Below are 26,203 nucleotides of genomic sequence, written 5' to 3' on the forward strand. Positions count from 1 at the left end.
GAGATTGGAGGGGCAGGGTTTTATACCAAACTGCTACTCCGCCCTCTTTTTCCACATAAGAAGGACACATCACAGACGGAACGACCATATAAGCTCATCTGTCTGTACCGGAACTCCTTATAAGGTGTTTGACGTAAAAACTCAGATTTTCCAAAACCACACGTGGTGCTCAGGGTTTACCCTGTGTTTGTTCTATCTAAATTACATCATGTTTAGACTTGAAGCACCCATTTTTAACACACACACATTTCATTTAAACTGTTTCCATTGATTCACGGCTGATTCATTGAAATTGCAGGGGGGTAGCCTATGACATATAAAACATATTATTATTTACATACTATTTTGTTATCAATCAAGGGTTTACAGATAAGTTTAGGGTTGGGTTAAAGGTTATGGTCAGATAAATATCTGTGTTTCAGTTCCCATCCTCTAGTTGTGTCCTTGCCTTTGGTTACAGTTGGACGTGTGAAAGTTGATTAGAATGGATATCCATAGTTTGGACAGCCAGCCAGCCACCCATCCAAACTACAGAACAGATACAAAGTGTGTGAATGTCTGTTTGAGATGCATTAATATATATATTATTTTACGAGTAACTTTTCATCAAAAAGACATGTTTTAGGCATAGTTAAAGTGAAGCAAGTCAATTCTGGTCTTCATTTTGACAGTTTGTTTCAAAAGTTATATATTTTGGTCATTTAGTAGTAAATCTATCTCTTTTTCACCCTAGAGGTGCAACTCTACCGTTGAAATCATGATGCAGAGGGAAGGTGCCTCTACGTCATCTCAAGGGAGGGATTCAGGGTGTCCGCTTTGTTATTGTTCTAACTGCAGATTGCAGCTTTAAATCAAATCAAATGTTATTTGTCACATGCGCCGAATACAGCATTTCACTTTACTGTGAAATGCTTACTTATGAGCCCTTTCCCAACAATGCAGAATTAAAAAGTAAGAAAATCAACTATTTTGTGAATGTTGAGAATATTATAAAGAAAATGTGCCAAACAAACAGGCATGGAATATACCAGGCTGCAGGACTATGTGTGTGTGTGTGTGGATTAGTGGGTGCATTCATGCATGTGTGTGTGAGCGCTTATGTAATGAGTTAGGCTAGGGTAAATATTTACATCATCCCCTATTCATAAACTGTTTCCCACCCCCTCTCTCTCGCTCCCTCCCTCTCTCTGATTTACATGTTAATCTGACCCCAGTCTGGTTGGAGTTGTCCCTAATCTGAGCTAATGTTCTGTAGAATTCCATTCATTAACTCTCTTTCATAGCATTAATTAACTCTGTTATTCATAACTCTGTTTCAACTTTGGCTCCATTCATTCTTTACAACAAATCAAATCAAATCAAATTTATTTATATAGCCCTTCGTACATCAGCTGAAATCTCAAAGTGCTGTACAGAAACCCAGCCTAAAACCCCAAACAGCAAGCAATGCATGTGAAAGAAGCACGGTGGCTGGGAAAAACTCCCTAGGAAAAACTCCTGAGAAAGGCCAAAAACCTAGGAAGAAACCTAGAGAGGAACCAGGCTATGAGGGGTGGCCAGTCCTCTTCTGGCTGTGCCGGGTGGATATTATAACAGAACATGGTCAAGATGTTCAAATGTTCGTAAATGACCAGCATGGTCAAATAATAATAATCATAGTAATTGTCGAGGGTGCAACAAGCACGTCCGGTGAACAGGTCAGGGTTCCGTAGCCGCAGGCAGAACAGTTGAAACTGGAGCAGCAGCATGGCCAGGTGGACTGGGGACAGCAAGGAGTCATCATGCCAGGTAGTCCTAGGGCTCAGGTCCTCCGAGAGAAAGAAAGAAAGAGAGAATTAGAGAGAGCATATTTACATTCACACAGGACACCGGATAAGACAAGAGAATACTCCAGATGTAACAGACTGACCCTAGCCCCCCGACACATAAACTACTGCAGCATAAATACTGGAGGCTGAGACAGGAGGGATCAGAAGACACTGTGGCCCCATCCGATGATACCCCCGGACAGGGCCAAACAGGCAGGATATAACCCCACCCACTTTGCCAAAGCACAGCCCCCACACCACTAGAGGGATATCTACAACCACCAACTTACCGTCCGAAGACAAGGCCGAGTATAGCCCACAAAGATGTCCGCCACGGCACAACCCAAGGGGGGGGGGGCGCCAACCCAGACAGGAAGACCACGTCAGTGGCTCAACCTACTCAAGTGACGCACCCCTCCCATGGACGGCATGGAAGAACACCAGTAAGTCAGTGACTCAGCCCCTGTAAAAGGGTTAGAGGCAGAGAATCCCAGTGGGAAGAGGGGAACCGACAAGGCAGAGACAGCAAGGGCGGTTCGTTGCTCCAGCCTTTCCGTTCACCTTCACACTCCTGGGCCAGACTATACTTAATCATAGGACCTACTGAAGAGATAAGTCTTCAGTAAAGACTTAAAGGTTGAGACTGAGTCTGCGTCTCTCACATGGGTAGGCAGACCATTCCATAGAAATGGAGCTCTATAGGAGAAAGCCCTACCTCCAGCCGTTTGCTTAGAAATTCTAGGGACAATTAGGCGGCCTGCGTCTTGTGACCGTAGCGTACGTGTAGGTATGTACGGCAGGACCAAATCGGAAAGATAGGTAGGAGCAAGCCCATGTAATAGTAACCATGATTGTCTACCACTGGTGAGTCATAACTGTGTGCAGTGATGATGTATGTAGTTGTAATGATGTAGTTGTATGTAGGCAGCAGGACTGTGGTACTATGCTAGAGTATCTACCTTCCATCAGCACAAAATACAGCTAAACAGTCATCTGACCTCCTGCTCCCTTCTCCACCACTTCCTTGTGATCCACAGCACATCCATTCACTGTTTCTCCCACTCTTTCCCTCCCACTCCACTTCCTTTCTCTCCCTCCATCTCCCGTTCTCTCTTTCCCCCTCCCTTGCCTTTGTAAGCTGAGACTGCACGTATTGTGCCAGAGTCACACACACACACACACACACACACACACACACACACACACACACACACACACACACACACACGGTTATAATTGCCAACAGGCACACTCACGCAACACATATCATGCTTGCCAACCGCTGAGCTAGCTTTACTGACGTGCAATACAAACACAATCTGTCATGCTCTCCCACACAAAACCCAGAATATTACTCAGAGAGCTACAGTACAGTGTTCTATGATCCTTCCTTAAATAGAGACTGTGTGTGTGTCAACGCACCTGAGGGTGCGCATGGAGGTTAGAGTAACAGGATGTATGTGGTACAGCTTCCTGTAATGCTGACATGTGGGCAAACGACAAGAGGAAAACACCCCCATGACCCACACGCACGCACGCACACACACACACACACACACACACACACACACACACACACACACACACACACACACACACACACACACACACACACACACACACACACACACACACACACCTTTAAAACCTTCATAGGGGAAAATACACTTTGTTAATTTTCCAAACGAGTCAGTGAGCAATGCAACAGTGAAATGAATTATTGATGCCTCCCTCATAATGTAGGATGCTGTGGCTCACACTGAGGCAGTGTGACAAGTCTCTTTTAAAGTCAAGCATTGTCAGTAAAAGGGGCTATTCCATGAAGGTGGGAAATAAAACAAAAGCGCTACAGTAGTCAAGACCCTGTATCTCTTATTACTAATAAAGGTTAAGATAGGAAATTCAAATATTTTGAAAGGTAAGATGACTAATAACTTAGCTTGTTTTCAGTTTCACTCACTTGATTACATTGCACAAGTGAAGAAAAACCTTGTGTGTATGTTCATCAACAGTATTATTGCGCATATCAATGTTGGGCAACCATGACGCTTTGCAGAGACACAATGGACACTTTGAAGGAGCTGGTTTTGCAAATGGATTATTTTTTTGCGAGAGGGAACTATCTTTTGATTGATTGATTTTCTAATAACTCCAGTACAAAATACTGATGGTGATGATGAGTGAAGGGCCCTAATGTAGACTGTTTTACTTCTCTGTTATGTCCCTCTCTCCTCCCTCCCTCTCTCACTCACGTGTCTCTCTCTATCCCACTTTTTCATACTCTCTTTATCTGAATGAAAAGGAAACTTGAATATGAAAACTGTCTCTGTTTCCCCTCCCCTCCCCCTCACTTACCCCCCCCCCTCCTGCTCCCACAGTGGATTATCTAGAATTATGTTAACGTTTGGGAATATTAATCTGAAAAAGTCTGTAATCCAGGAGTTTTACCTCCATCCCTCACTCCTCTCATCCTCCCTCTTTTCATCCTATCCCACGTGTCTATAATCTTCTCTCCGTTCAGAAAACCTTATTGAGATCAATCAAGTGAATTAAATTAAATGATGTGTGTATGTGTGCTACATTATCTGAGATACAGTTATTAACAGTATCAATATTCATTTACACCCTTTCTCTTAACTCTTTTGTGTTTATTTAACTCAAAATCTTGTCCATCCCTTCTCATATTCCACATCAGTCACATCAGTTCCATCAGTTCCTCTGTCATCATCTCTCCCCTTCCCTTCCCTCTCCTCCTCTTCTCTCTGTTGTCTCAGAGTAATCAATCTGGTGGTAGAACACACACACACACACACACACACACACACACACACACACACACACACACACACACACACACACACACACACACACACACACACACACATTGTTCAGTCTTTATGACATGTCATTCTATTTTCTCTTCAACTCTGACACCAGAAATGTGTCCTTGATTATTCAAGGAAAAAGTTTACATTTCTGTTACTTCTCACTCTGCTGTAAGTGTAGTATCGTTCCTATTTATTGTAATTCTGTATCTACTATTCCTGGCAACTGACAGTAGATACTTCAAAATGTAACATCTGTTGGGAGGCTGTGGGATATGAGGGTAATGAGGAACAATTCTATCGGTGCGATTTCCTACACAGGGCATATTTTGAATTTTGGAAGGGAAATGAGATTGGACTTGTCTGCTAACACAGAAGATCTGTCCTGGTTCTGCCAATTTCACATTGCCAAACTTCTCAATTCATCTTTTGAACATCCATTCATATTTTTTCTAATGAATCCCTCTATGATTCCTCCATCATCTCTCTCCCCCTCTCTGTCTCTCCCACTCAAATATTTAAGCAATCATTCATAATTTAATCAATCACTCATTCTGTCACTCTCTCCTCCTCCCCTTTCTCTGTCTTTCTCCCTCCCTCTCCCTCACCCCATCATTCACTCTGTCCCCCACTCTCACCCTCCATCCCTCTCTCACCCAAAAGCAATAGCAAGGCCTAGGCTGGCCGTCAGACTCAGGGCAGTAATTATGATGATGATGACCAGCAGGAGGTTAGTGGGAGGGTGAGAAATGGGGGAGACATCATAACTTGCAGGGAGGGAGGGCAGGGTGAGGAGAGATCTGGGAGTCGGGACAGGTGACGGGGTGACTGTGGACAAAAGAGAGGGAGAGGTGAAGGGTGATCTGGCCTATTCTGTTTCCAAATGTCTTTATTTCCATCCCATTTCATGCCTATTCTACTGGAGAATTGTAACCCCTGAATGTCTATGCCTCTATCAATTGCTTTGTTAAAGACTGATCTGTCCTCTTGAAGTAATCACTAATCTAACACAGCTGGATAAGTGAAAGCAAAGAATATAACTTTTAACAACTCTTATCACTTTAACATTCAGGGAAGGGAGAAAGGGATGATGCATTTCTGAAGTAGGCCAGGGGCTACATGTATTCAAACTGGCCTACCAGTGAGAAGGAAGTGTGTGCGTGAAAGGACAGTTCCTTTGCCATCCGTTAGGAGGCAGCGGTACATGCCCTCCTCATCGACATGCAGCTGGTTCAGCACCACAGAGGAATCCTCAGTAACCACCAACACTCTGAAATCACCCTCTGTCAGCTAGAGGGAAGTGAACATGGGAAAGGGATGGATGAAAGACAAAATGAATAACATTACATGTATGTGTTCAAAGCCAGAATGCTCCTGTGTGTTTGTCTGCGTGTGTGTGTGTGTGTGTGTGTGTGTGTGTGTGTGTGTGTGTGTGTGCACCCTAACGTCTTACATTTGCAGTCCTTTGCGTCCCTGGAGCCCAGGTGTAGTGATAATCTGGCCGGCCCACCACTAGACTATGCCAGGGGAGGAAACAGTCCAACACTGCCTGTCCCCCCTCTGCTGCCTCCACTGGATACTCTACCATAGAGAGGAGTAGGGGGAGGGGGAGGGGGGGAGTGAGGAAGAGAGAAGAATGGTTAGAGGAAGGGAGGGATAGACAGAGGGATTGATTTAACCTCAGACTAAAATAGTTTGAACAGGTCAGTATTACCTAAGTCATCTATGACATTCAAGAAGAGTAGACAGCGCTGCTGCATAAAGACACACACACATACACAAACACACACACAGGCTCGCCCACGCATGGACGCACACATGGATGCACGCACACACACTCACCACCGCAGTCCTGAGTGGTAGAGGGGCAGGTGTGCAGCTTGTACTGACAGGAAAGGCAGTTCATTACTCTCTGGTACAGCAACCCTGCAGTTTAGAAAGAGAGCACAAGTTGTTGCTGATCTATAAAGTAATAACTGTAATGGAAGTGGTTGTGTGTGTGTGTGTGTGTGTGTGTGTGTGTGTGTGTGTGTGTGTGTGTGTGTGTGTGTGTGTGTGTGTGTGTGTGTGTGTGTGTACGTGTGCGCATGCGTGTGTGTGTGTGTGTGATCACAGGCCCATAGGTGAGGTAATGATATGGAAATCAAAGTAAAAGTGATGAAATGATGGCACTATGGAAGGGGGTGAAAGGAATGGCAGATTAAAAGACAAATTAATTAATTTGATCATGGGCTTACCACATTTGTTTGGGCAGAGACCTGACAAAATGAAAACAAGACATTAGTTAAATTCCACTCTATGTAAAGGGTTGCCATTCACTGTTATTACAGAAAGAATCATACACATATTACAGTGGCACTGTTAGTATTACTGTTGGTATTGTTGATATTAACACTTGGCTACAACTGAACCCTTCACCTTTCTGGACAAAAGTCTGCAGGTGTTTCTCTAGAATTTTCCTGCCTTTCTCCAGAATTTGAATGGCCTCAAACGTCAGAGGCCCTTACACAGGGAGAGGACAGACAGACGGTAGTCAGTTTCACACACACACAAATACACAAGCACAAACGCACACACGCACGTAGGCACACACACACCTGTGAGTTGGCTGCCTTGGAAACGGTCAAACTCACTCTGGTATTCTGTACTGGCCCTGTATAGGGTGGTCGGGTCTGGGGGCACACACACACACACGTACACCACACGCACACCGTACACCACACACACACACACACACACACACACACACACACACACACACACACACACACACACACACACACACACACACACTTACTAACGTGCACTGTAACACCTACTAAGAGGCCTGGACCTTTATGGCACAGTTGGTAGTGCGCTTGGCTCGTAAGTAACCACCACCTACCAATAACTCCGCTATACTGGTTGCTGGTGGTTGTGTAGGTGACGTAGGCGTAGTCTAGAATCTTCTTCAGTTCTATCTGGTCCTCTACGGTGGCAGAGGCAGCAGCCAATAGGTAGTCTTCATGGAGGAGCCTGACCCTGCGGTCACACTGCAGACAGGGTCTCCCTGCAGGGACACAGCACAGCAGGGACAGCAGACATAGAAGGCTGGGGACAGACAGGAGCCGGACAGACAGGGGGAAAGACAGGGCCCTAACTGCCTTTTCCATAGCTAACTTTACTGACATAGAGATGGAGAGAGATTGACCTAAGTCGTTTCAACACCAAAGCATTATGATGCTCTACAAATGCGTAACTCCATGGCAGCTGTTTTAATGTCTACTGGGCAATGTTGGCAGGAACAATATACAACCTTCTAATACGGGAAGATAAAATTGCTAACTGCTCACTAAACAAAAGCAACTTAAGTGGTAGAATTAGAATGAGTACTATAGAATTAGAATGAAGAATTCCATTTCTATGGCAGCAAGCAACATAAAGTACTGTGAAGTCACAAACACTAAAGTTTGAAACACTCACAAACACTTCATAGAAATATAATTCTACTGTGTTCCTGCAGTAACTTTACAGGGACATCACAACTGTATTGCTTTGCATAGTTCAATGTCGGCCTAATGGGAACACTTTGTTAAGTTTGTGGCTCACTGCTGACACTCAGTGGTGGAAGCTGGGCATGTGCAACAGTGAAGGCCTGTAACTGCTCGATCAAATCCACTAATATAATAACAGCATAGCTGACATGATAATGTATAGTCATGGAAGGTCAATAAAAGGTGTTCATGATTGGCACCCTATTCTCTATGCAGTTAAATACTTCTGACAAGGGCCCATAGGGATCTGGTCAAAAGCAGTGCATTATATAGGCCAGTGAATAGGGTGCCAGTTGGGATGCAGTCAGTGTTTCAGTATTAAAGCCTTCATCAGGGTGTTTTCAACACTGAGCTATATATTGCATGGGCATGACAGTAAAACAACTAATAACATAATAGGCTAACAATGATAGACAGGAGACAAACCATGTAAATGACATCCATTTTTTATTGGCTGGCTATATCTATCTGTTATCAAAACCATACATATCAGAATGACTGGACGTGGATAAAGCAACAGAATGAACCCTGTGTAACAAACCCAGGCTACGTCCCAAATAGCACCCTATTCCCTAAAGTGCACTATTTTGGACAAGAAACCTATGGGCCCTGGTCGAAAGTAGTGAACTGGGCCTCCCAAGTGGCTCAGTGGTCTAAGGCACTGCATCTCAGTGCTACAGGCTTTACTACAGACCCGGGTTCATTCCTGGGCTGTGCCACAACCGGCCATGTCCGGGAGTCCCATAGGAAGGTGTACAATTGGCCCAGTGTCATCTGGGTTAGGGGCTTTACTTGGCTCATTGCGCCCTTGTGTCGGGCCGGGTGCCTGCATGCTGGCCCCGGTTGCTAGTTGAACGGTGTTTCCTCTGACACATTGGTGTCACTCCCCAGTCTTAAACTGGGGAGTGTTAAGGAGCGCGGTTAGGTGGGTCACGTTTCGGAGAATGCATGACTCCACCTTCGCCTCTCCCGAGCCCGTTCGGGAGTTGCAGCTATGAGACAAGTTAGAAAATTGGGGGTAAAATAAAATGTTAAAAGTAGTGCAATAATAGGGTGCCATTTGGGACACAACACTGTAAGAACACTTTACATTAAACCCATGTACTGTTCTAAAACTACTTTGGTATCCAGAATGAAATTACTCAACAGTTCATGTTAACAGCAGATAATGTATATGAAACAATGATTGATTGCAATCATTAATTAGTTGATAAACAATTACAATGAACAGGAATGGTTTGATTTACTATTGTAGTTACTATTAGTTACGTTCAACTATTCTATGTAAGTTTAAACATAACGTGTTGCTATAATAACAGATCAACTGACTCCATGTTTTTGGAAACCAGAATGTGTACGTGACTTTACAATAAACAATGACTGGATTATAATGAGAGGAAAATCCCCAAGTGATAACACCAACTAATCAATATTCCATGCATGTACATTAGTCATTGCAAATTATTATTTACATGTCAAGACACTTTATTTCAATTTAATTCAATAGCAAACAATAGTAAGGACGGTCTATTGATACATTCCATCGGAAAGTATTCAGACCCCTTGACTTTTTCCACATTTTGTTACATTACAGCCATATTCTAAAATGGATTAAATAACAAAAAATCCTCAGCAATCTACACACAATACCTCATAAAGACAAAGCAAAAACATGTTTTTAGAAATGTTTGCACATTTATTATAAATATTAATCAGAATTACCTTATTTACATAAGTATTCAGAGCTCAGGTTCATCCTGTTTCCATTGATCATCCTTGAGATGTTTCTACAACTCGATTGGAGTCCACATGTGGTAAATTCAATTCATTGGAGATGATTTGGAAAGGTGCACACCTGTCTATATAAGGTTCCAAAGTTGACGGTACATGTCAGAGCAAAAACCAAACCATCTTCCTTCGAAGGAATTGTCCGTAGAGCTCAGAGACAGCATTGTGTCGAGGCAGAGATCTGGGGAAGGGTACCAAAGCATTTCTGCAGCATTGAAGGTCCCCAAGAACACAGCGGTAGCCTCCATCGTTCTTAAATGGAAGAAGTTTGGAACTACCAAAACTATTCCTAGAACTGGACGCCATTCTGGATACCAAACTGAGCAATCGGGGGGAAAGGGCCTTTGTCAGGGAGGTGACCAAGAACCCGGTGGTCCCTCTGACAGATCTCCAAAGGTCCTCTGTGGAGATGAGAGCACGTTCCAGAAGGACAGCCATCTCTGCAGCACTCCACCAATCAGGCCTTTATGGTAGACTGGCCAGACGGAAGCCACTCCTTAGTAAAAGGCACATGACAGCCCGCTTGGAGTTTGCCAAAAGGCACCTAAAGGACTCTCAGACCATGAGAAACAAGATTCTCTGGTCTGATGAAACCAAGATTGAACTCTTTGGTCTGAATGCCAAGCAACAAATCTGGAGAAAACCTGGCACCATCCCTACGGTGAAGAATGGTGGTGGCAGCATCATACTGTGGGGATGTTTTTCAGCGACAGGGACTGGGAGACTAGTCAGGATCGAGGCAAAGCTGAACAGAGCGATCCTTGATGAAAACCTGCTCCAGAGCGCTCAGGTCCTCAGACTGGGGCGAAGGTTCACCTTCTAACAGGACAACTATTCTAAGCACACAGCCAAGACAATTATTTTTTTTTTTTATTTAACCTTTAACTAGGCAAGTCAGTCAAGAACAAATTCTTATTTACAATGACGGCCTACCAAACACGGACGATTTGATTCAGCCTGGTTTCGAACCAGGGACTGTAGTGACGACTCTTGCACTGAGATGCAATGCCTTAGACCGCTACGCCACCCGGGAGCCCAAATGCAGGAGTGGCTTCGGGACAAGTCTCTGAATGTCCTTGAGTGGCCCAGCCAGAGCCCGGACTTGAACCCGATCGAACATCTCTGGAGAGACCTGAAAATAGCTGTGCAGCAACGCTCCCCATCCAATCTGACAGAGCTTGAGAGGATCTGCAGAGAAGAATGGAAGAAACTCCACAAATACAGGTGTGCCAAGCTTGTAGCGTCATACCCAAGAAGAATCGATGCTGTAATCGCTGCCAAAGGTACTTCAACAAAGTATTGAGTAAAGGGTCTGAATACTTATGTAAATGTAATATTTCAGTTTTACATTTTTTATAAATTAGCAAACGTTTCTAAAAACAAGTTTTTGCTTTGTCATTTTGAATACTTTCCAAAGGCACTGTAAATACAGTTAAATACCCTCTTAAATATAAAATCCCCATATTTGGGGACCCTATTTGTTGTCTTTATTCAATTCAGTTTGGTATGAGAATGGTAGCCCCTATCTGCAAAAGCAGGGCGTCTGCAGAAAGCAGAGTATCTTGGCTATTGATCTGTACCTTAAAATCTTTGGTCTGACTTACTACCATATATGGGCATACAAATGTATAAGGCCAGGCCGAGCCAATTACCTAATTTCAAGGTTTTCGACAGTGACATCCCGAGGGGTTCGTGCTGATTGTGCGGAGATTGTGACAGCTGGTTAAATTGCATCCCTTGACAAGGCAAGAACAAGATGTCAGGAGTTGTGCAGTATTATCATAAGGAGACGTATACTTGGAATATGGTGGAGGAATGGAGGGAAAAAGAGAGGCAGAGGAGGTCTAAGAGAGAGAGAGAGAGGAAGAGGGTGAGCTTGAGTCAGTAAAAAATGGCGGGGAAAAGGGAGATGGTTTGTTAAAGAAGAATGGTAGAAAGTGGAAGCAGAGTGAGCTGACAGGAGAAGTGGAAAGAAATGAGGTCGAAGTATCAGAGGTGGGTGATGTGGTGAAGTTCTCGGAGCCTGAGGCTTGCACCAAGGGTCAGGATAAAGATGAGTCTGTGACAGTAGGAGTGAAGTTTTTGGAAAAAGTGGACACTTGCCTTTTGTCTGATTCATTTGTGGTTTCAGGGTGGGTGAAAACAGAGTTGGGTGCAATGGAATCTGTGAGGGTAACCAGAAGTGGTCTTGTGATAATTGTTTGTGTTTCTGCTGGTCAGAGGGAGAAGGCGATCCGCGTTAAATGAATGGGGGAAAGAAATGTGAATTGTTTTGCTCTCAAGTGAAGGGCGTGATTACTGGCATAGAAGTAAATGTAAAAGTTGACCAACTGAAGGGGAAGATTCTCGATGTTTGTGATGCTCGTCGTTTGGGGCAACGCAGACAGGGTGGCGTGAGTGGTGAGACAGAAGAGTCATTGTCTGTTATTTTTAGTTTTGATGTTGAGTCTTTGCCCGAAGTGATTTTAAGAGAAATAAGTTATCTTGTATGAGCTTTTGTGCCGAATACATTACATTGTTACAGGTGTCAAGCTTATGGGTATGTGGCAGAAGTGTGTAGGAGGGAGGTTCCTACAGAGGATTTAAAAAGTCTACACACCCTTGTTAAAATGCCAGGTTTTTGTGATGTAAAAGAATGAGACAAAGATAAATCATGTCAGAACTTTTTCCACCTTTAATGTGACCTATAATGTGAACAATTCAATTGAAAAACAAACTGAAATCTTTGAGGGGGAAAAATAAAAAACTCACAATAACCTGGTTGCATAAGTGTGCACACCCTTAAACTAATACTTTGTTGAAGCACCTTTTGATTTTATTACAGCACTCAGTCTTTTTGGTTAGGAGTCTATTAGCATGGCACATCTTGATGTGGCAATATTTGCCCACTCTTCTTTGCAAAAGCGCTCCAATCTGTCAGATTGCGAGGACATCTCCTGTGCACAGCCCTCTTCAGATCACCCCAGAGATGTTCAATTGGATTCAGGTCTGGGCTCTGGCTGGGCCATTCCAAAACGTTAATATTCTTCTGGTGAAGCCATGCTTTCGTGGATTTGGATGTGTGCTTTGGGTCGTTGTCGTGCTGAAAGGTGAACTTCCTCTTCACCTTTCTAACGGACGCCTGAAGGTTTTGTGCCAAAATTGCCTGGTATTTGGAACTGTTCATAATTCCCTCCACCCTGACTAAGGCCCCGGTTCCAGCTGAAGAAAAACAGCCCCAAAGCATGATGCTGCCACCACCATGCTTCACTGTGGGTATGGTGTTCTTTGGGTGATGTGCAGTGTTGTTTTTGCGCCAAACATACCTTTTGGAATTATGGCCAAAAAGTTCAACCTTGGTTTCATCAGACCATAACACATTTTCCCACGTGCTTTTGGGGGACTTGATGTTTGTTTTTGCAAACTTCAGCCGGGCTTGGATGTTTTTCATTGTAAGAAAAGGCTTCCGTCTGGCCACCCTACCCCATAGCCCATTCATATGAAGAATACGGGAGATTGTTGTCACATGTAGCACACAGCCAGTACTTGCCAGAAATTCCTGCAGTTCCTTTAATGTTGCTGTAGGCCTCTTGGAAGCCTCCCTGACCAGTTTTCGCCTCGTCTTTTCATACATTTTGGAGGGACTTCCAGTTCTTGGTAATGTCTCTGTGGTGCCATATTTCTCCACTTGATGATGACTGTCTTCACTGTGTTCCATGGTATATTTAATGCTTTGGAAATTATTTTGTACCCTTCTCCTGACTGATATCTTTCAACAACGAGATCCCTCTGATGCTTGGAAGCTCTCTGCGGACCATGGCTTTTGCTCTGAGATGCAACTAAGAAAATGTCAGGAAAATCCTACTAGAACAGCTGAACTTTATTTGTGATTAATCAGTCACTTTAAATGATGGCAGGTGTGTAATGACTTCTATTTAACATGAGCTTGAATGTGATTGGTTAATTCTGAACACAGCCACATCCCCAGTTAAAAGAGGGTGTGCACACTTATGCAACCAGGTTATTGTAAGGTTTTTATTTTTCATTTTTCCCCCTCGAAGATTTCAGTTTGTTTTTCAATTGAATTGTTCACATTATAGGTCACATTAACAGTAGAAAAAGTTCTGACATGATTTATCTTTGTCTCATTCTTTTACATCACAAAAACCTGGCATTTTAACAGGGGTGTGTAGACTTTCTATATCCACTGTAGGTGTAAGAAGTGTGCAGAAGGACATGAGACAAAGGATGTGTAGCATTGGGGAAAGTAGTGGTATGTGTTAGTTGTAAGGGTGCCCATGGGGCTGGGGATCAGAAATGTGCTGAGGCAGTGAAGAAAGTAGAGGAAGATGGGTCAAGGGGGAGGGATCCTGAGAGGAGTGGTGTGAGTAGTAGATCTGTACCAGTACAGAGGGATAGGCCAACAAGTGATATATGTGTCAGTAAGATCGGCTGAAACATATATTGGCTGAAACATAAGACAATGGTTATCAACTGTACTGCATGGATGGAACGAAAGTCGCAGAAAATCGAGGTTGTGGTGGCAGCTGCAGAGAGTTATTTGGGTGCACGAGACTTGACATCAGAAGAGTTACAGGGTGTGTTAAGTGGTGGTGTCCCATCCTTTCAGGCTGTTGGCCTGAAGTAGGACTAAATTGATTTAAATAGTGGTGTAGAAAAAGCCCATGGAGTTGGTGGAATAATCCTTTAATTCATTGCCACTTACTCAGCTGGGCCAGGGGCGCTTTAATTAGGTCAGGTGGAAATGTCCGACAGATCTCCACTCCATAAAAGGAGGAAATCACCATCGCCTGATTGCGCTGCTTTCTCTTCCTTCACTCTGTCAAATCCAGAAGTTCTGTGCGTCCATGAATCCACGTAAGTCCACCGACTCTGTTAACCTTTCATCTGAACTTTCATCTGAACTATCTGTTGCGATCGGGAGTGTGGGCCATCAGTTGTTGTTGGAGTTATTTTTGTGGAGCGTGGCTTGGAGCGCACGCTTCAAACATTTTGTGTAATGTGAATGGTCAATGATAGGCCAATTATGTAATTGGTATGGTTAATATGTAATGAAATTCCGTGTACACATGAAGACACTTGAAAGGGTGAAATAAGAAAGTAATTGTTTGTTGAACTGATCGGCTCTGATATCCAACTAATGGTGTTTATAGATTGAATAACCGATCACTGTTTGTATTATTCTTTCATGATTTATGATAAATAGTTACGAGCCTAAATTACTCACCGATGATTCCTATTGACTTATTAATTAACTGGATTGTTGAATTCCCTAAATGATGTTAACAATGAATGATTGTTATGATTAGATCTTTGTGATGATGGATTTGATTGGATACACGTTATTCTGTTTCCTTTGTTATGCAGCACAGACTACTCAGTAAATATACCACTTTATGGTTAAAGGAATTCCTGCCTCAGTCTCATCCATTTCTCTGTCACCTGACCCGTGACCACCTGTTCACCCTCACTGTCAGTCATCCTACCTGTCCAGCTACCCACACAGATTCCACTAATCTTTCAAGTGGAGTAGGGTGGCACAACCACAATGAAAGGAGGCATGCAAAAAAACACAACTTTGCATGGAGACGTTTTAGTGTCAGTGAAACAGAGATGCTATGTCAATATGGAAATGTGTGTGTGTGTGTGTGTGTATATGTATATATATATATATATATATATATATATATATATATATATATGAACACGTACTTACAAGCATCATCCTCATGGAGTGACTTTCCAGATTTCAGACCTTTAGTTAATGAAAAATGTAAAACACGCATCACATCTTACATTTGGTTCTGACCACATTGTATAATGAAAATACAATATTTGTTTAATTATACAAGGCAATGGCTTTTACGATTCCAAAATCAATTAACACAAATTTGATATGTAGCCTTGAGCTACGTGGTGGTCTGGTGAATCACTGTTTTGTTGCATGGCCTGAAAGGGCATGTGTATCAGACCACCTTAGTTTCTATTTAACGTGCCTATAGAGAAGCTTCTGTTACTACTGTTATGTATCTGGATTTAGCAACCACATGTTTATCTGATATTAAACATTCCTATGGCAAAATACTATGTTGCTATCTAGGTGTAATCTTGCTATTTGATTAAATGCTGTTGTTACGCACGCCCCTAGGAAGAGGGAACGCAACACCCTGCTACAACTTAACTCCCCGTGAAGTGAAAAAGGTATGGGATTGTAGGTGCGAGTAAGGATGACAAAGGCAGTGAATTTACCATTTACAGGGAATTTGATTCCTCACACGGTAAATTTGGAGAAAAGGGTCTGAACGGAACCAAAGTAAATGTCTAAGCCCCCTCTCCTACCTTACCTGCCTACCCACTACTTACCTAACCTACCACCACCTGGTGCGCTAACCAAAATACAGGGGTTGGTCCGCCCAGGTCTTACCTAGTGTGCATATTAATACTACGGGTTATGTATGCCCGCAAGTCTCTTGCCTAAGCACTCTTTAGGTGCCTTCCCCTTCCCCCCTGGGAGCATATGAAACAGAATATTACAAACTACTTAAAAAAATAAAATAAAAAACTCTGACAAACAACTAACACAGGACATAACCATCCGCTCTGTCTGTCTGTCTGTCTGTTCTGTCTGTCTGTCGCAACTGAATCTTGATAGTAATTTCTTGACCTTAAATGTTGACTTTCTTCTAGATAACCCTCCGTTCTGATTTAATTATTATATCTTCAATTATACAGATGACTTTGTGGTTCATTTGATACTTTTGTTGATGTATTTCTATAGGCCGTAAACTCCAGTGTTCCCTTTTTCTATTTTTACAGAAGGATGTTTAATTTTTTTCATGTGCTTAAGTTGAGTCTCCTTCAGTTTCCCAGTAAGTGACCATTTCTTCACATTTAAAATCACGAGGCAGTAAACTGCTGATATCGTCATATCAACAAATTTGGTGCTCTTTACCATAATTCAAATAGCATTTTATGTCTCTTATAAAGATGATATGGCTAAGAGCAGCAGAAAACATCATCCAGTTAGCCATTTGCTCAGATATCCCCTGTCAAGACCCTTGGATCAGAGGGACAAGGACTATGACTCCTTCACTCCCACCTTTTACTTTGAGGACCCTCTATATCCCCCTCACCGCACCCCCAAACCTGTCCCTCCTCCACTGCTCCGACCCACACCACCACCCCCAGACGAGGACCCATACAGGCCCATTAATCCCCCTAATACCTCTGTCCCTCCTTTCAAAGGCGCTGTCCCCCCTATCACAGGTATTGTATATCCTTCCTGTTTTCTTAGTGGAAACTGTGATCACTTATGTGGCCCTCTGCCCTTCCCTCCGCCAGCCCTGGCCCCTTGCACCCAACCCTCAGACTCTACACGCGGGGACACAGACCAAAGTGGAGGCCTCCCCCGTGTGCCCATACAAGGAAACAGAATCCCTCCAGTCTATGTTTTCACAGCCTCTGATAAGGAGCAGCCCAGAGTATTCATTCTGCCCTCTGCCCCCAGTGGCCAACCAGACAGATTGGCCCCCATCCCGCCCTGTAACCCATATTTGTACTTCCTTCAGGACAGAGCACAAACACGAGGGTGGAGGCAGCAGAGGGACTTCCTGGACCCATCTTTGTATTCCCATCTGAGGTGGCCACTGGGATGGGCAACAGTGGGGTTAACATGTCGTCTCCTCCCCTACGACCTGACTCTGTTCCTCCTCCCATCCTCATTTACCCTGGTGTTTTTATTCCCATCATAGGAGAAAACATCGGACATAGAAAATAGGCTGCCAAGATTCAAAGTAGTTTTCCCCAGTTCACCCCACAGATCCTCACACAACTCGAGGAGATAGAGCCTCAATGAAGGCATATTGATTAGAATAATAACAGGTTTATGTGTTTGTGTTTTGTATTGAAAGTAGCTGGAGATTAAACTAAATTAATGTATAATGCTGATTATTATATAACAATCCATACTGTCAATCGTTGGGTCTTTTTATACTTAATGCATATTTCTGTTTACCATTGGATGTAAAACAATTATATGCAATAAGTTAATAAAACTTGCGTGTTGCGATGTTACAGCGTATCTGTGCACATTTTGGGAAGAAATACAACCATTTAATTATTTCATGAATATTAGATAATGGCATTTTAATGTGCAGCGTGATTGTAGCTTCTCTGCTTCAGGAAAAATGTGTATTGGTCTATTTGTTTTTCTGTGTTTACTCAAATGAATTTGGTTCCTGAGGAATGAGGGTGTTCCTTCGATTTGGTGGAATGATATAATTAAAAAATCATTCTTCATTTAATGACTACTGTAAAGTCTTCACAGAATATTGCCCTGGGTCTAAAATTCTGTTTTAGTAGTTGTTTACCGGGCTTATAGTTTTTTCTTCAAATTACATTGGTTCATCTGTCTGTTATTTCCGTTACTCTCTCATTTAACACTTTGGGGGATTTAATGTTGAAGTTTCTATTCTTTAAATATAGACAAGACTAAAGTATATACCAGTATTGCCATGTAAATGTGTCAGAAAATGTCATGAATTATCATGGAGTGACACTTGGTTTATTCCACGCACCAAATCATGCATATAAGCATACCCCATTCCTACAGTGTGTATTGTTCATTCATACATCCCAGTTGATTCTATAGTGTTCTTATTAGCACTGGATATACAGCAGGAGCAGGAACTTTTCATGTGTATTCACTGGGACTGTATACCCCTTCCTTTTTATGCTGAAGACAAGAGGGTACTCAACCTAATCAAGGTAATGCTTAGAATAAAATGGATTTTCTACTAGTCTTTGCCATATCGTGTTGAATGGTCAAATGGTCCTGTGTTTTGGACAATCATATCACATGACCTGGATTTGAACCTTTATTTAAAGCTTTTTCAACAACCTGTCTCCTTTTCTTTTTATGTCAGATGGTCTAGCTCCACCCTCAGATAATTGCTTTAATTTTTGGTGTAATTCTAATTCCTGGCTTAAAATAACAGTTAAAATCTAGGTCATGAGACATGATAGTTCAAAACACATGGCCCTATAGAGTGAATTATGTTCAATTCTAATGTATTCAATAAACCTTTGGTACTCAACATTGTTTGTCAAGTTTACTATGTTAAAAACAGTGACATTTATTTTACTCTTTCAGAAATGAAGGGGAAAGAAATTGAGATTTTGAGGACCGCCTTTTATATTTTATTTGTGGCAACAGTAGCATCTTCAAAACCAGTAAGAGTGCCCCTGCTGTTATCCATCATCTTTATTCTGATATATCTGTAATTATTATAATGTGCACAATAACAAAGTCAGTGAATAGAGACTGTGTCAAAAGTGTCCTATTCTATGTTTCTACACTGAAATAGTATTTATATTTGTGAAACCAGGTCAGTCTACATGGATTCCAATTCAGAAGCATGATGGCTGACAGCCTGGAATCGTCTGAGTCCAGCAAGTCTTCCTCAGAGAATGGTCAGCCAATGGTCGCTGGCACTGAGACCGCAATACCAGACACTCAGGAGGAGACAGACCCACCAGACAGCGAAGCTATAGCCTCTGAAACAGCCTCAGAAGTTGATGATGCTTTAATTGCTTCACAAACCGCACTTCAAACTGATGCCTCATCAGCAGATGTACTAAATGGGACAGAAACTGAGGCTACCTCACAGCATCCAGTCATCGTTGCAGTGACTGATTCTCCCAGTCTGACTTCTGATAATGCCACAACCCATATACGGTCTATGGTCACAACGGCTCTGCCATCAATCACTGACACAGCCACAATTCAAACTTTCTATGTGGGCACAACGCCTCCTCCGGGCCCATACCCCATACCCATTATGGAGCAGCCAACACCTCCACCAGTCTCCCCAATACTAAGCCTAACTCCCCAGCAGTCAGTTCCATTGGGAACCACTGATGACATAGCTGGTGTGCCAGGTTGTTTTACTGTAGTATACATAACAAGACCTCAAGCTCAGCCAGTTCCTGCTAGAGGTGATAACATTTAAAGCAGAGAGGAAGTTATTATATCTTTGATTAAAGTCAGACATAAAAGCTGGCTTTTTTTTCTTCATTTGTCTTTATGAACATATGAGCACGTTGCAGCCACATAGTGAGCTGGAGGGGCGCCTGTGCTGCAACTGGCTGAAATGCTCATGAAAATGAATCACTATAATATTTTGCACTATATAAGTGATAAATATGTAGATGTACTGTACTTTATATTGCTCAGTGTCTTCCATGAGTCAGTCTCACATGTATTTTTTCCCATCTTTTATCTTTTGTCTGATTTATTTTGAAAGGTGACACAGATTGCATTAACACTGTCAACAACATTTTAGTCTATTTGCAAAAGAGGATCCACCGTCTGTAAATAAATGCTCTTTAAACATTTAGAAAAAGGACGGAAGTCAGAAAGAGTACCTTTTCGTGTGCTGCAGGATATTTTGGGGCTTTTGATTATACTGCAAAACTTATTACAGGCGATTTACAGATAATGCCAGCTGTTGGGCATTCTTTGTGACTCCCATTGTGTCCTCAGTTATCATTGAATGAATGAATGATGATACATTCCTGGTTTAATTTTGTACTGTAAAGTTTGTCTTGTATACAATTGAATGTCTGACCCAGAAAGACACAGAGACCCTGGAGCAGATGGCGTTTAACTTCTGGTATGAATGCAATGCAGTGAGTGAACAAGTGGGTGTTGTTGTTTTTTTCTGGTATTACAGAGACACTTTTGTTGAGAGATACCAAAGCTCATGGCATGAAGTATGTTTGCCACCGCACAACACACATTGATCATTTACTTGTGACACAGACACAGACAAATATTTTTCAAATAGCTTCACTACTTGGACCCCAAATAAACATTTTAAAGTTGTACTTTTTCATATTCCTACATGGAACGTATAGGAACCATAGACCAAGCTGGACCCTTAATGGTCAGCCTACCATACAAAAGGCAGCAGAAGGTAGCTAAATGCATCTGCCACGTTGTATAGATGATAACCTGCAACCAGTTTAGCCCCCTGTCCTGAGATGATAACAGTCTGTAATCTGATGCATTGCGAATGTTAAGCTCTTGAGCCGCTTAAAACCACTTGCGGTGTAAAATTCATACTCATCTGATAATGTGGACAGAACACCATACTAACATTAATAGCCTGGTCAGAAATTACCTCTATTTTGTAGCACTTATTAGGCACTATTTTTCAAAACTCCCAACTGAAATAAATAAGTTGTTGTTGTCTTCATTGGGAATTGTATTCATTAACATTTATAAAATGTTGATTGACATTTCAAAGCCTCTTATTCAAGTACCTGTGAAGATGTATAATATTCATAATTTGAATTTACTGTACATAGATTAAACACTCTTTACAATCCATTTGGAGGTCCTATTGAAATCCACGTAATCCTATGGTATGATACTGCTTGTGACTGAGTACTACACCCTAATAAGTATTGATGTGTGTCTAATTACTGTAATGACCAGGTCTGTCTAGTCAACAACAAACACTATTTCTGCATGTTCTTCACTTAAATACAAAAACATTGTAGTGAAAATAAAATAAACAAATGCTTGCTCCTAGGGATGAGGTCAAATTTCAATTTAGATTGACCCGTCCCTGACCCTCAGTGCACTAGTTCATATAAACATGTTTTTTTTGTGAAACACTAACATAGTTCTCCAGAGCCTGGCAGCTCTATTCAAACATCAAGGCTATAACAAGTTCAGCTTAAGTCCTTAATTGCTTTAACCAATAGACTGGTATGGAAACAGAGGAGAAAAAAGGAAATACATTATATTGAAACTGGCCCAGTACAAGTGTTTGACTGGATCTGTGTGTAGACCTTTTAATCAGCAAGTCAATAATCTGATATCCTATAAGAGGATTCCTTTTCCAAGCCAAGTTATGTCAGACAATAAAATGGCTGTTGAGTTATTTTATAGAATTAATATCTTCTCTACGATCACCATCACTATCAGTCTTCTTGTCAGTGTTATTGTATATAATTGTTCTCCATGTGTAGTTGTAATGTAATTAATGTCATTTAATATCTTGTCAAAGTGAGCTTGTGGCCTTGATTTTAATAGGCTAAGAGAGACCAGAGACACCTGTTGTCCACTCTGACAGGAAGCATGTTAACGTCTTAAAGTCCTTATCCTGTTTAAACACCCCCACAACCTCTTTGTTCTCCTGCAGCACAGGGGTCTCTGTGTCATTACAATCTGGCAATAAACAATTAACAATAACATTCAGACTATTTTCTGGAATTATGTGAAAACCAAAATGAATGTATTGTATCACAAGAGAATACAAAAATCCCCTCGTTGGAGAGTCATTCATTCAAATTCTTAATCTGTCCCCTAAACCTAAGGAAACTATCACCTAGACAATGGATTAGCCTACACCTAGATTACTCAATTGGAGCAGTGCTTGGCCAGCGTTCATGAACGCATGTGCTCAGCAGTATCAGTCGACATGGATGCAGTTGAGGTAACGGCAGTCCCTACTCTGCCCAAAACAACACTATAGCAAACCTATTGATGAATTCATGAAGGGGAGAGTTCATGTATCAGTTTGTCTTCGTATACTCAGTTTGATGACACATACCGTATACAGACTTGTTTACAGACTCTAAGGAAGTGAGTTGATGAAGTGTGTTCACTGACAGACGTATTTGTATTTATTAGGGATCCCCATTAGCTGCTGCCAAGGCAGCAGCTACTCTACCTGGGGTCCAAACACATTAAAGCACTTACATTACACACAGGGCCAGAGGAGCTCGGGAGGGGATAATGGTATGTAAATGTTCTGTAAGCACATGGATCCTCTGTCAGCATCATTGATGGGGCCGTGGCACACAATGCATCATGCTAACATCCTCTGCATGCGCTTAATCAGAGGGGGGTATTAAAGTAGAACAGTAATGCTCCCAGATTTGAATCTGCCGTCTGCTGTATAGCCCACGGAAGGCAACGACATGGGAAGCACCGGGAGGATGCTCAACCTTTGGAACAGGAGGCAGAGCCTCTTCCCTAACTACAAAGTCACTGGGCCTAGTGCTGAACTTAGAAGACCCTCAGAAGACAGCACCCTTCCATTCACCAAGGACAGCTGTATAAAAGAGTGGAATTCCATGCAGGAACTGAGCAAGGACATTTATGACATCTACTCTGAGTATGAGGATGAGGAAGATGAGAAGCCTTTGGCTCTTCTTTCAAGGCTGGCTTCACCCACCAAGAATTACAATCTCAACATCAATGTTGGGGGGAAGTCCTATCAGATAGCTTACCGGTTGGCGGCCAGGTACCCCAAAACTAGGATAGGGCGGCTTGCCACCTATACAGACCACAACAAGAAACTGGACCTGTGTGACGATTACCAAGTCAAGAAAAATGAGTACTTCTTCGACAGGGACCCAGAGATTTTCAACAACATCTTCACCTTCTACAGAACTGGGGTGCTGTGGATAAAAGACGAGTTGTGTCCCAGAAACTTTCTGGAGGAGATCAACTACTGGGGCGTGAGGATCAAGAACACCCATCGCTGCTGCCGGATTTCCTTTGAGGAGCGACAGGATGAAATAAATGAGCAGCTGAACATCCAGAGAGAGCTGGAGGCCGAGGTGGAGATCGAGGAGAATGAGGAGCTGTTTCAGGACATGTTTATGGGCCATAACCGCAGAGTGATCTGGAACCTAATGGAAAAACCTTTCTCCTCTGTCCCTGCCAAGCTCATGGCCTTGGTCTCCAGCCTGTTTGTCCTGGTATCCCTGGTGGCCATGACACTCAACACAGTAGAGGATATGCAGTACAAGACTCCCTCTGGCCAATTGAGCGGGAAGACCTACTGTGAATTTGTGGAGTCTCTTTGCATTGCCTTTTTCACCATGGAGTATCTGCTCAGGCTGGTGTCCACACCTGACCTCCAGACCTTCGCCAGGAGCATGCTCAACACGGTGGACCTGATCGCTATTCTACCTCAGTACCTGCAGCTGGCTTTGGAGTGCTTTGAAAACAATGACTACGTGAAGCACGAACACGACATGAGGACAGTTGGGCAGGTGGGGAAGCTGGGCCAGGTGTTGCGGATCATGCGGCTGATGCGTATATTTCGTATCTTGAAGCTGGCGCGCCACTCCACCGGACTGAGGGCGTTTGGCTTCACACTCCGCCAGTGCTACCAGCAGGTGGGCTGCCTCTTCCTCTTCATCGCCATGGGAATCTTCGCCTTCTCTGCCATGGTCTACACTGTGGAGCATGACGTGCCCCAAACCAACTTCACAAGCATCCCCCATGCATGGTGGTGGGCTGCTGTAAGTATATTAGTTCACAATAGGCCATTAGGAGTTAAAAAAAAGTCTATCTAACTTTCATTCTCTGTAGCTTTATATTCAGCTATGTTTCTGGTGATCTTCCAGCGGTGATGCAGGGAGGCTCAGGTCTGGCTTCAGGTCTGTAGTGTGTCCGGTCTATGGCTCGCTCTGTAGTCCCCTCATAATACTACCTACTGCACAATGGCTGTCAGTGGCCACTATCTGAATGATAAGCTTAAACACTGATCTAAGTACCAGTAACCTTTTCATATGAACTGCATGGCCTGACATTACTTAAATGGATGGTTTATATGGTTCCTGGATAATGTCTTAATACTATAATGCTATTACAGGGTGGACTTTAGGTCAGCGCATCTCCATTAGAATATGTGTATCTGTCCATGTCTATGCCTGTCCACATGAAGCATGCCGTATGTGTTTAATTTTGATCAACACTCTGGACATAAAGTCAGGCCACTTTTAGGCCCTGTATATCTCTCTCTGAAAGGGTATGATAGGAATTTCTTAAGTTGTGACTGAAGTGGGACAGATAACACTTTTACATTTTCACTGTGAAAGGGGTTCAAGTTCCATAACTCTTGCAATTTCTGCCCTCCAGGTGAGCATCTCCACCGTGGGCTATGGAGACATGTATCCAGAGACCATCCTAGGGCGTCTCTTTGCTTTCTTCTGTATTTCGTTTGGAATCATATTGAACGGACTGCCCATCTCCATCCTCTTCAACAAGTTCTCAGACTACTACGCCAAACTGAAATCCCACGAGTATACCGCAAACATGAAGAACCGGGGGAAAATTAGGTTTGCCAAAAGGACAGCAATGAAGATCTCACTTTGTTGTGGAGTTGGACACACTACATGATGCTACAGCTAACTGTTTAGGACTTTGTAAGACACAATATCTGCCTGATCTTCCTTACATTGGCAACATATATAGTATCGGGTTGAATAAAGTAATGTTAACTTTGAAACTGCTGAAAACCCATGCACCCTCTTGTCTTACCCATCAGATATGCTTCTCCAGGGGTGGAAATGGGAGGGAGTCTGGGGGAAGGGGGTTCTGGGCGTGAAAACATTTTGCAATGTAACGTTTTGCATTTCACATTGAATTCATAGATTTTACATTGGAGGGTTCCAGGAGTGATTTTCTTTCTCCATTTCTACCCCTGCACTTCACACATATTACCTAATGAGAGTGCTTCTCCCCCAAAGGGTAGGCCTGTTAACAATACCATATAGACAGTGCATTGTCATAAAGAGCTTCACAGCTATGGAGCAACTTGCCCTGTCAGGTCAAGTTGATTCTATTGCTCCTTTTTTATATATTTTTATGCATTTAATGATTGAAACACTTTCTACTTTGCTTAATGTCCTTTATGTCACATGCTGCTTTTTTGTTTTAATTTGTGCTTTTTCAACATTTGAATAACATAGAGCTTTATTGAGATTTGATTTTGCAATCCTTTCTTGTACGTATGTTCAATAAAGAGAAATAATGCTACATGATTTTTGTATGTGCCATTATATTACTGCTGCAAAGACAAACATGGTCACTCACTAATAAAGCAATTATGTGTACATTTTGCAATGCAATGTGATTTACAGGCTTTACAGGGGGGAAAAAACAAATAAAAAACAATAAAAACAAAAGCTGAAATATTTTCTACACAACAAAACTAAATCAAAAGAATGACACAAACTGAACAACTAAAAAGCATCCTAAGGAAAACCAAAACAACAAATATGTGCTTTAAGATCTCTTTTAAAGATGTCCACAGTTTCAGCTCCCCTGCCACAGGTTCTCTGGCAGGCTATTCCAGAGGCGGGGGCATAATAACTAAAGGAAGAGAGGGGTTGTTGTAAATTGTTGTCATTCATGTGTCATGCCGAGCAAGATTGAGGC

The 26,203-nt window shown here is 42.6% G+C and overlaps 2 protein-coding genes and 1 long non-coding RNA gene across 3 annotated transcripts; 2 read left to right on the forward strand and 1 right to left on the reverse strand.

Annotated features, from left to right (window-relative positions):
* Window positions 1–4,465: 4,465 nt before the first annotated feature.
* izumo1 (izumo sperm-oocyte fusion 1) lies at window positions 4,466–7,947 on the reverse strand. The gene is made up of 9 exons (XM_029761928.1): window positions 7,518–7,947; window positions 7,231–7,305; window positions 7,052–7,135; window positions 6,871–6,891; window positions 6,476–6,559; window positions 6,093–6,214; window positions 5,773–5,923; window positions 5,290–5,461; window positions 4,466–4,592 (listed from the first exon to the last, which is right to left on the reverse strand). Exons 1-9 carry the CDS (start codon window positions 7,801–7,803, stop codon window positions 4,466–4,468), a joined length of 1,122 nt encoding a protein of 373 aa, XP_029617788.1. The 5' UTR covers window positions 7,804–7,947.
* A 10,681-nt stretch (window positions 7,948–18,628) lies between these two features.
* On the forward strand, window positions 18,629–20,839 carry LOC115200321 (uncharacterized). Its single transcript, XR_003879507.1, has 3 exons — window positions 18,629–18,720; window positions 19,106–19,185; window positions 19,341–20,839. It is a non-coding gene; the product is annotated as an uncharacterized LOC115200321 (long non-coding RNA).
* A 2,080-nt stretch (window positions 20,840–22,919) lies between these two features.
* LOC115200322 (potassium voltage-gated channel subfamily V member 2) lies at window positions 22,920–25,801 on the forward strand. Its single transcript, XM_029763286.1, has 2 exons — window positions 22,920–24,282; window positions 24,902–25,801. The coding sequence occupies exons 1-2, from the start codon at window positions 22,948–22,950 to the stop codon at window positions 25,160–25,162; spliced, it is 1,596 nt and encodes a 531-aa protein (XP_029619146.1). The 5' UTR covers window positions 22,920–22,947; the 3' UTR covers window positions 25,163–25,801.
* Window positions 25,802–26,203: the final 402 nt, after the last annotated feature.

The sequence above is a fragment of the Salmo trutta genome, chromosome 9 (genome assembly GCF_901001165.1).
Source record: "Salmo trutta chromosome 9, fSalTru1.1, whole genome shotgun sequence".
Classification (NCBI taxonomy): domain Eukaryota; kingdom Metazoa; phylum Chordata; class Actinopteri; order Salmoniformes; family Salmonidae; genus Salmo; species Salmo trutta.

Coding starts and splice junctions, on each gene's coding strand:
- izumo1 (XM_029761928.1), bottom strand. CDS start 7,803: ATGTCAGTAAAGTTAGCTATGGAAAAGGCAGTTAGGGCCCTGTCTTTC. Junction 6,560..6,870: donor TCTCTGCCCAAACAAATGTG/GTAAGCCCATGA, acceptor TCTAAACTGCAG/GGTTGCTGTACCAGAGAGTA. Junction 5,924..6,092: donor CTCCAGGGACGCAAAGGACT/GCAAATGTAAGA, acceptor ACTTCCCTCTAG/CTGACAGAGGGTGATTTCAG.
- LOC115200322 (XM_029763286.1), top strand. CDS start 22,948: ATGGGAAGCACCGGGAGGATGCTCAACCTTTGGAACAGGAGGCAGAGC. Junction 24,283..24,901: donor ATGCATGGTGGTGGGCTGCT/GTAAGTATATTA, acceptor TCTGCCCTCCAG/GTGAGCATCTCCACCGTGGG.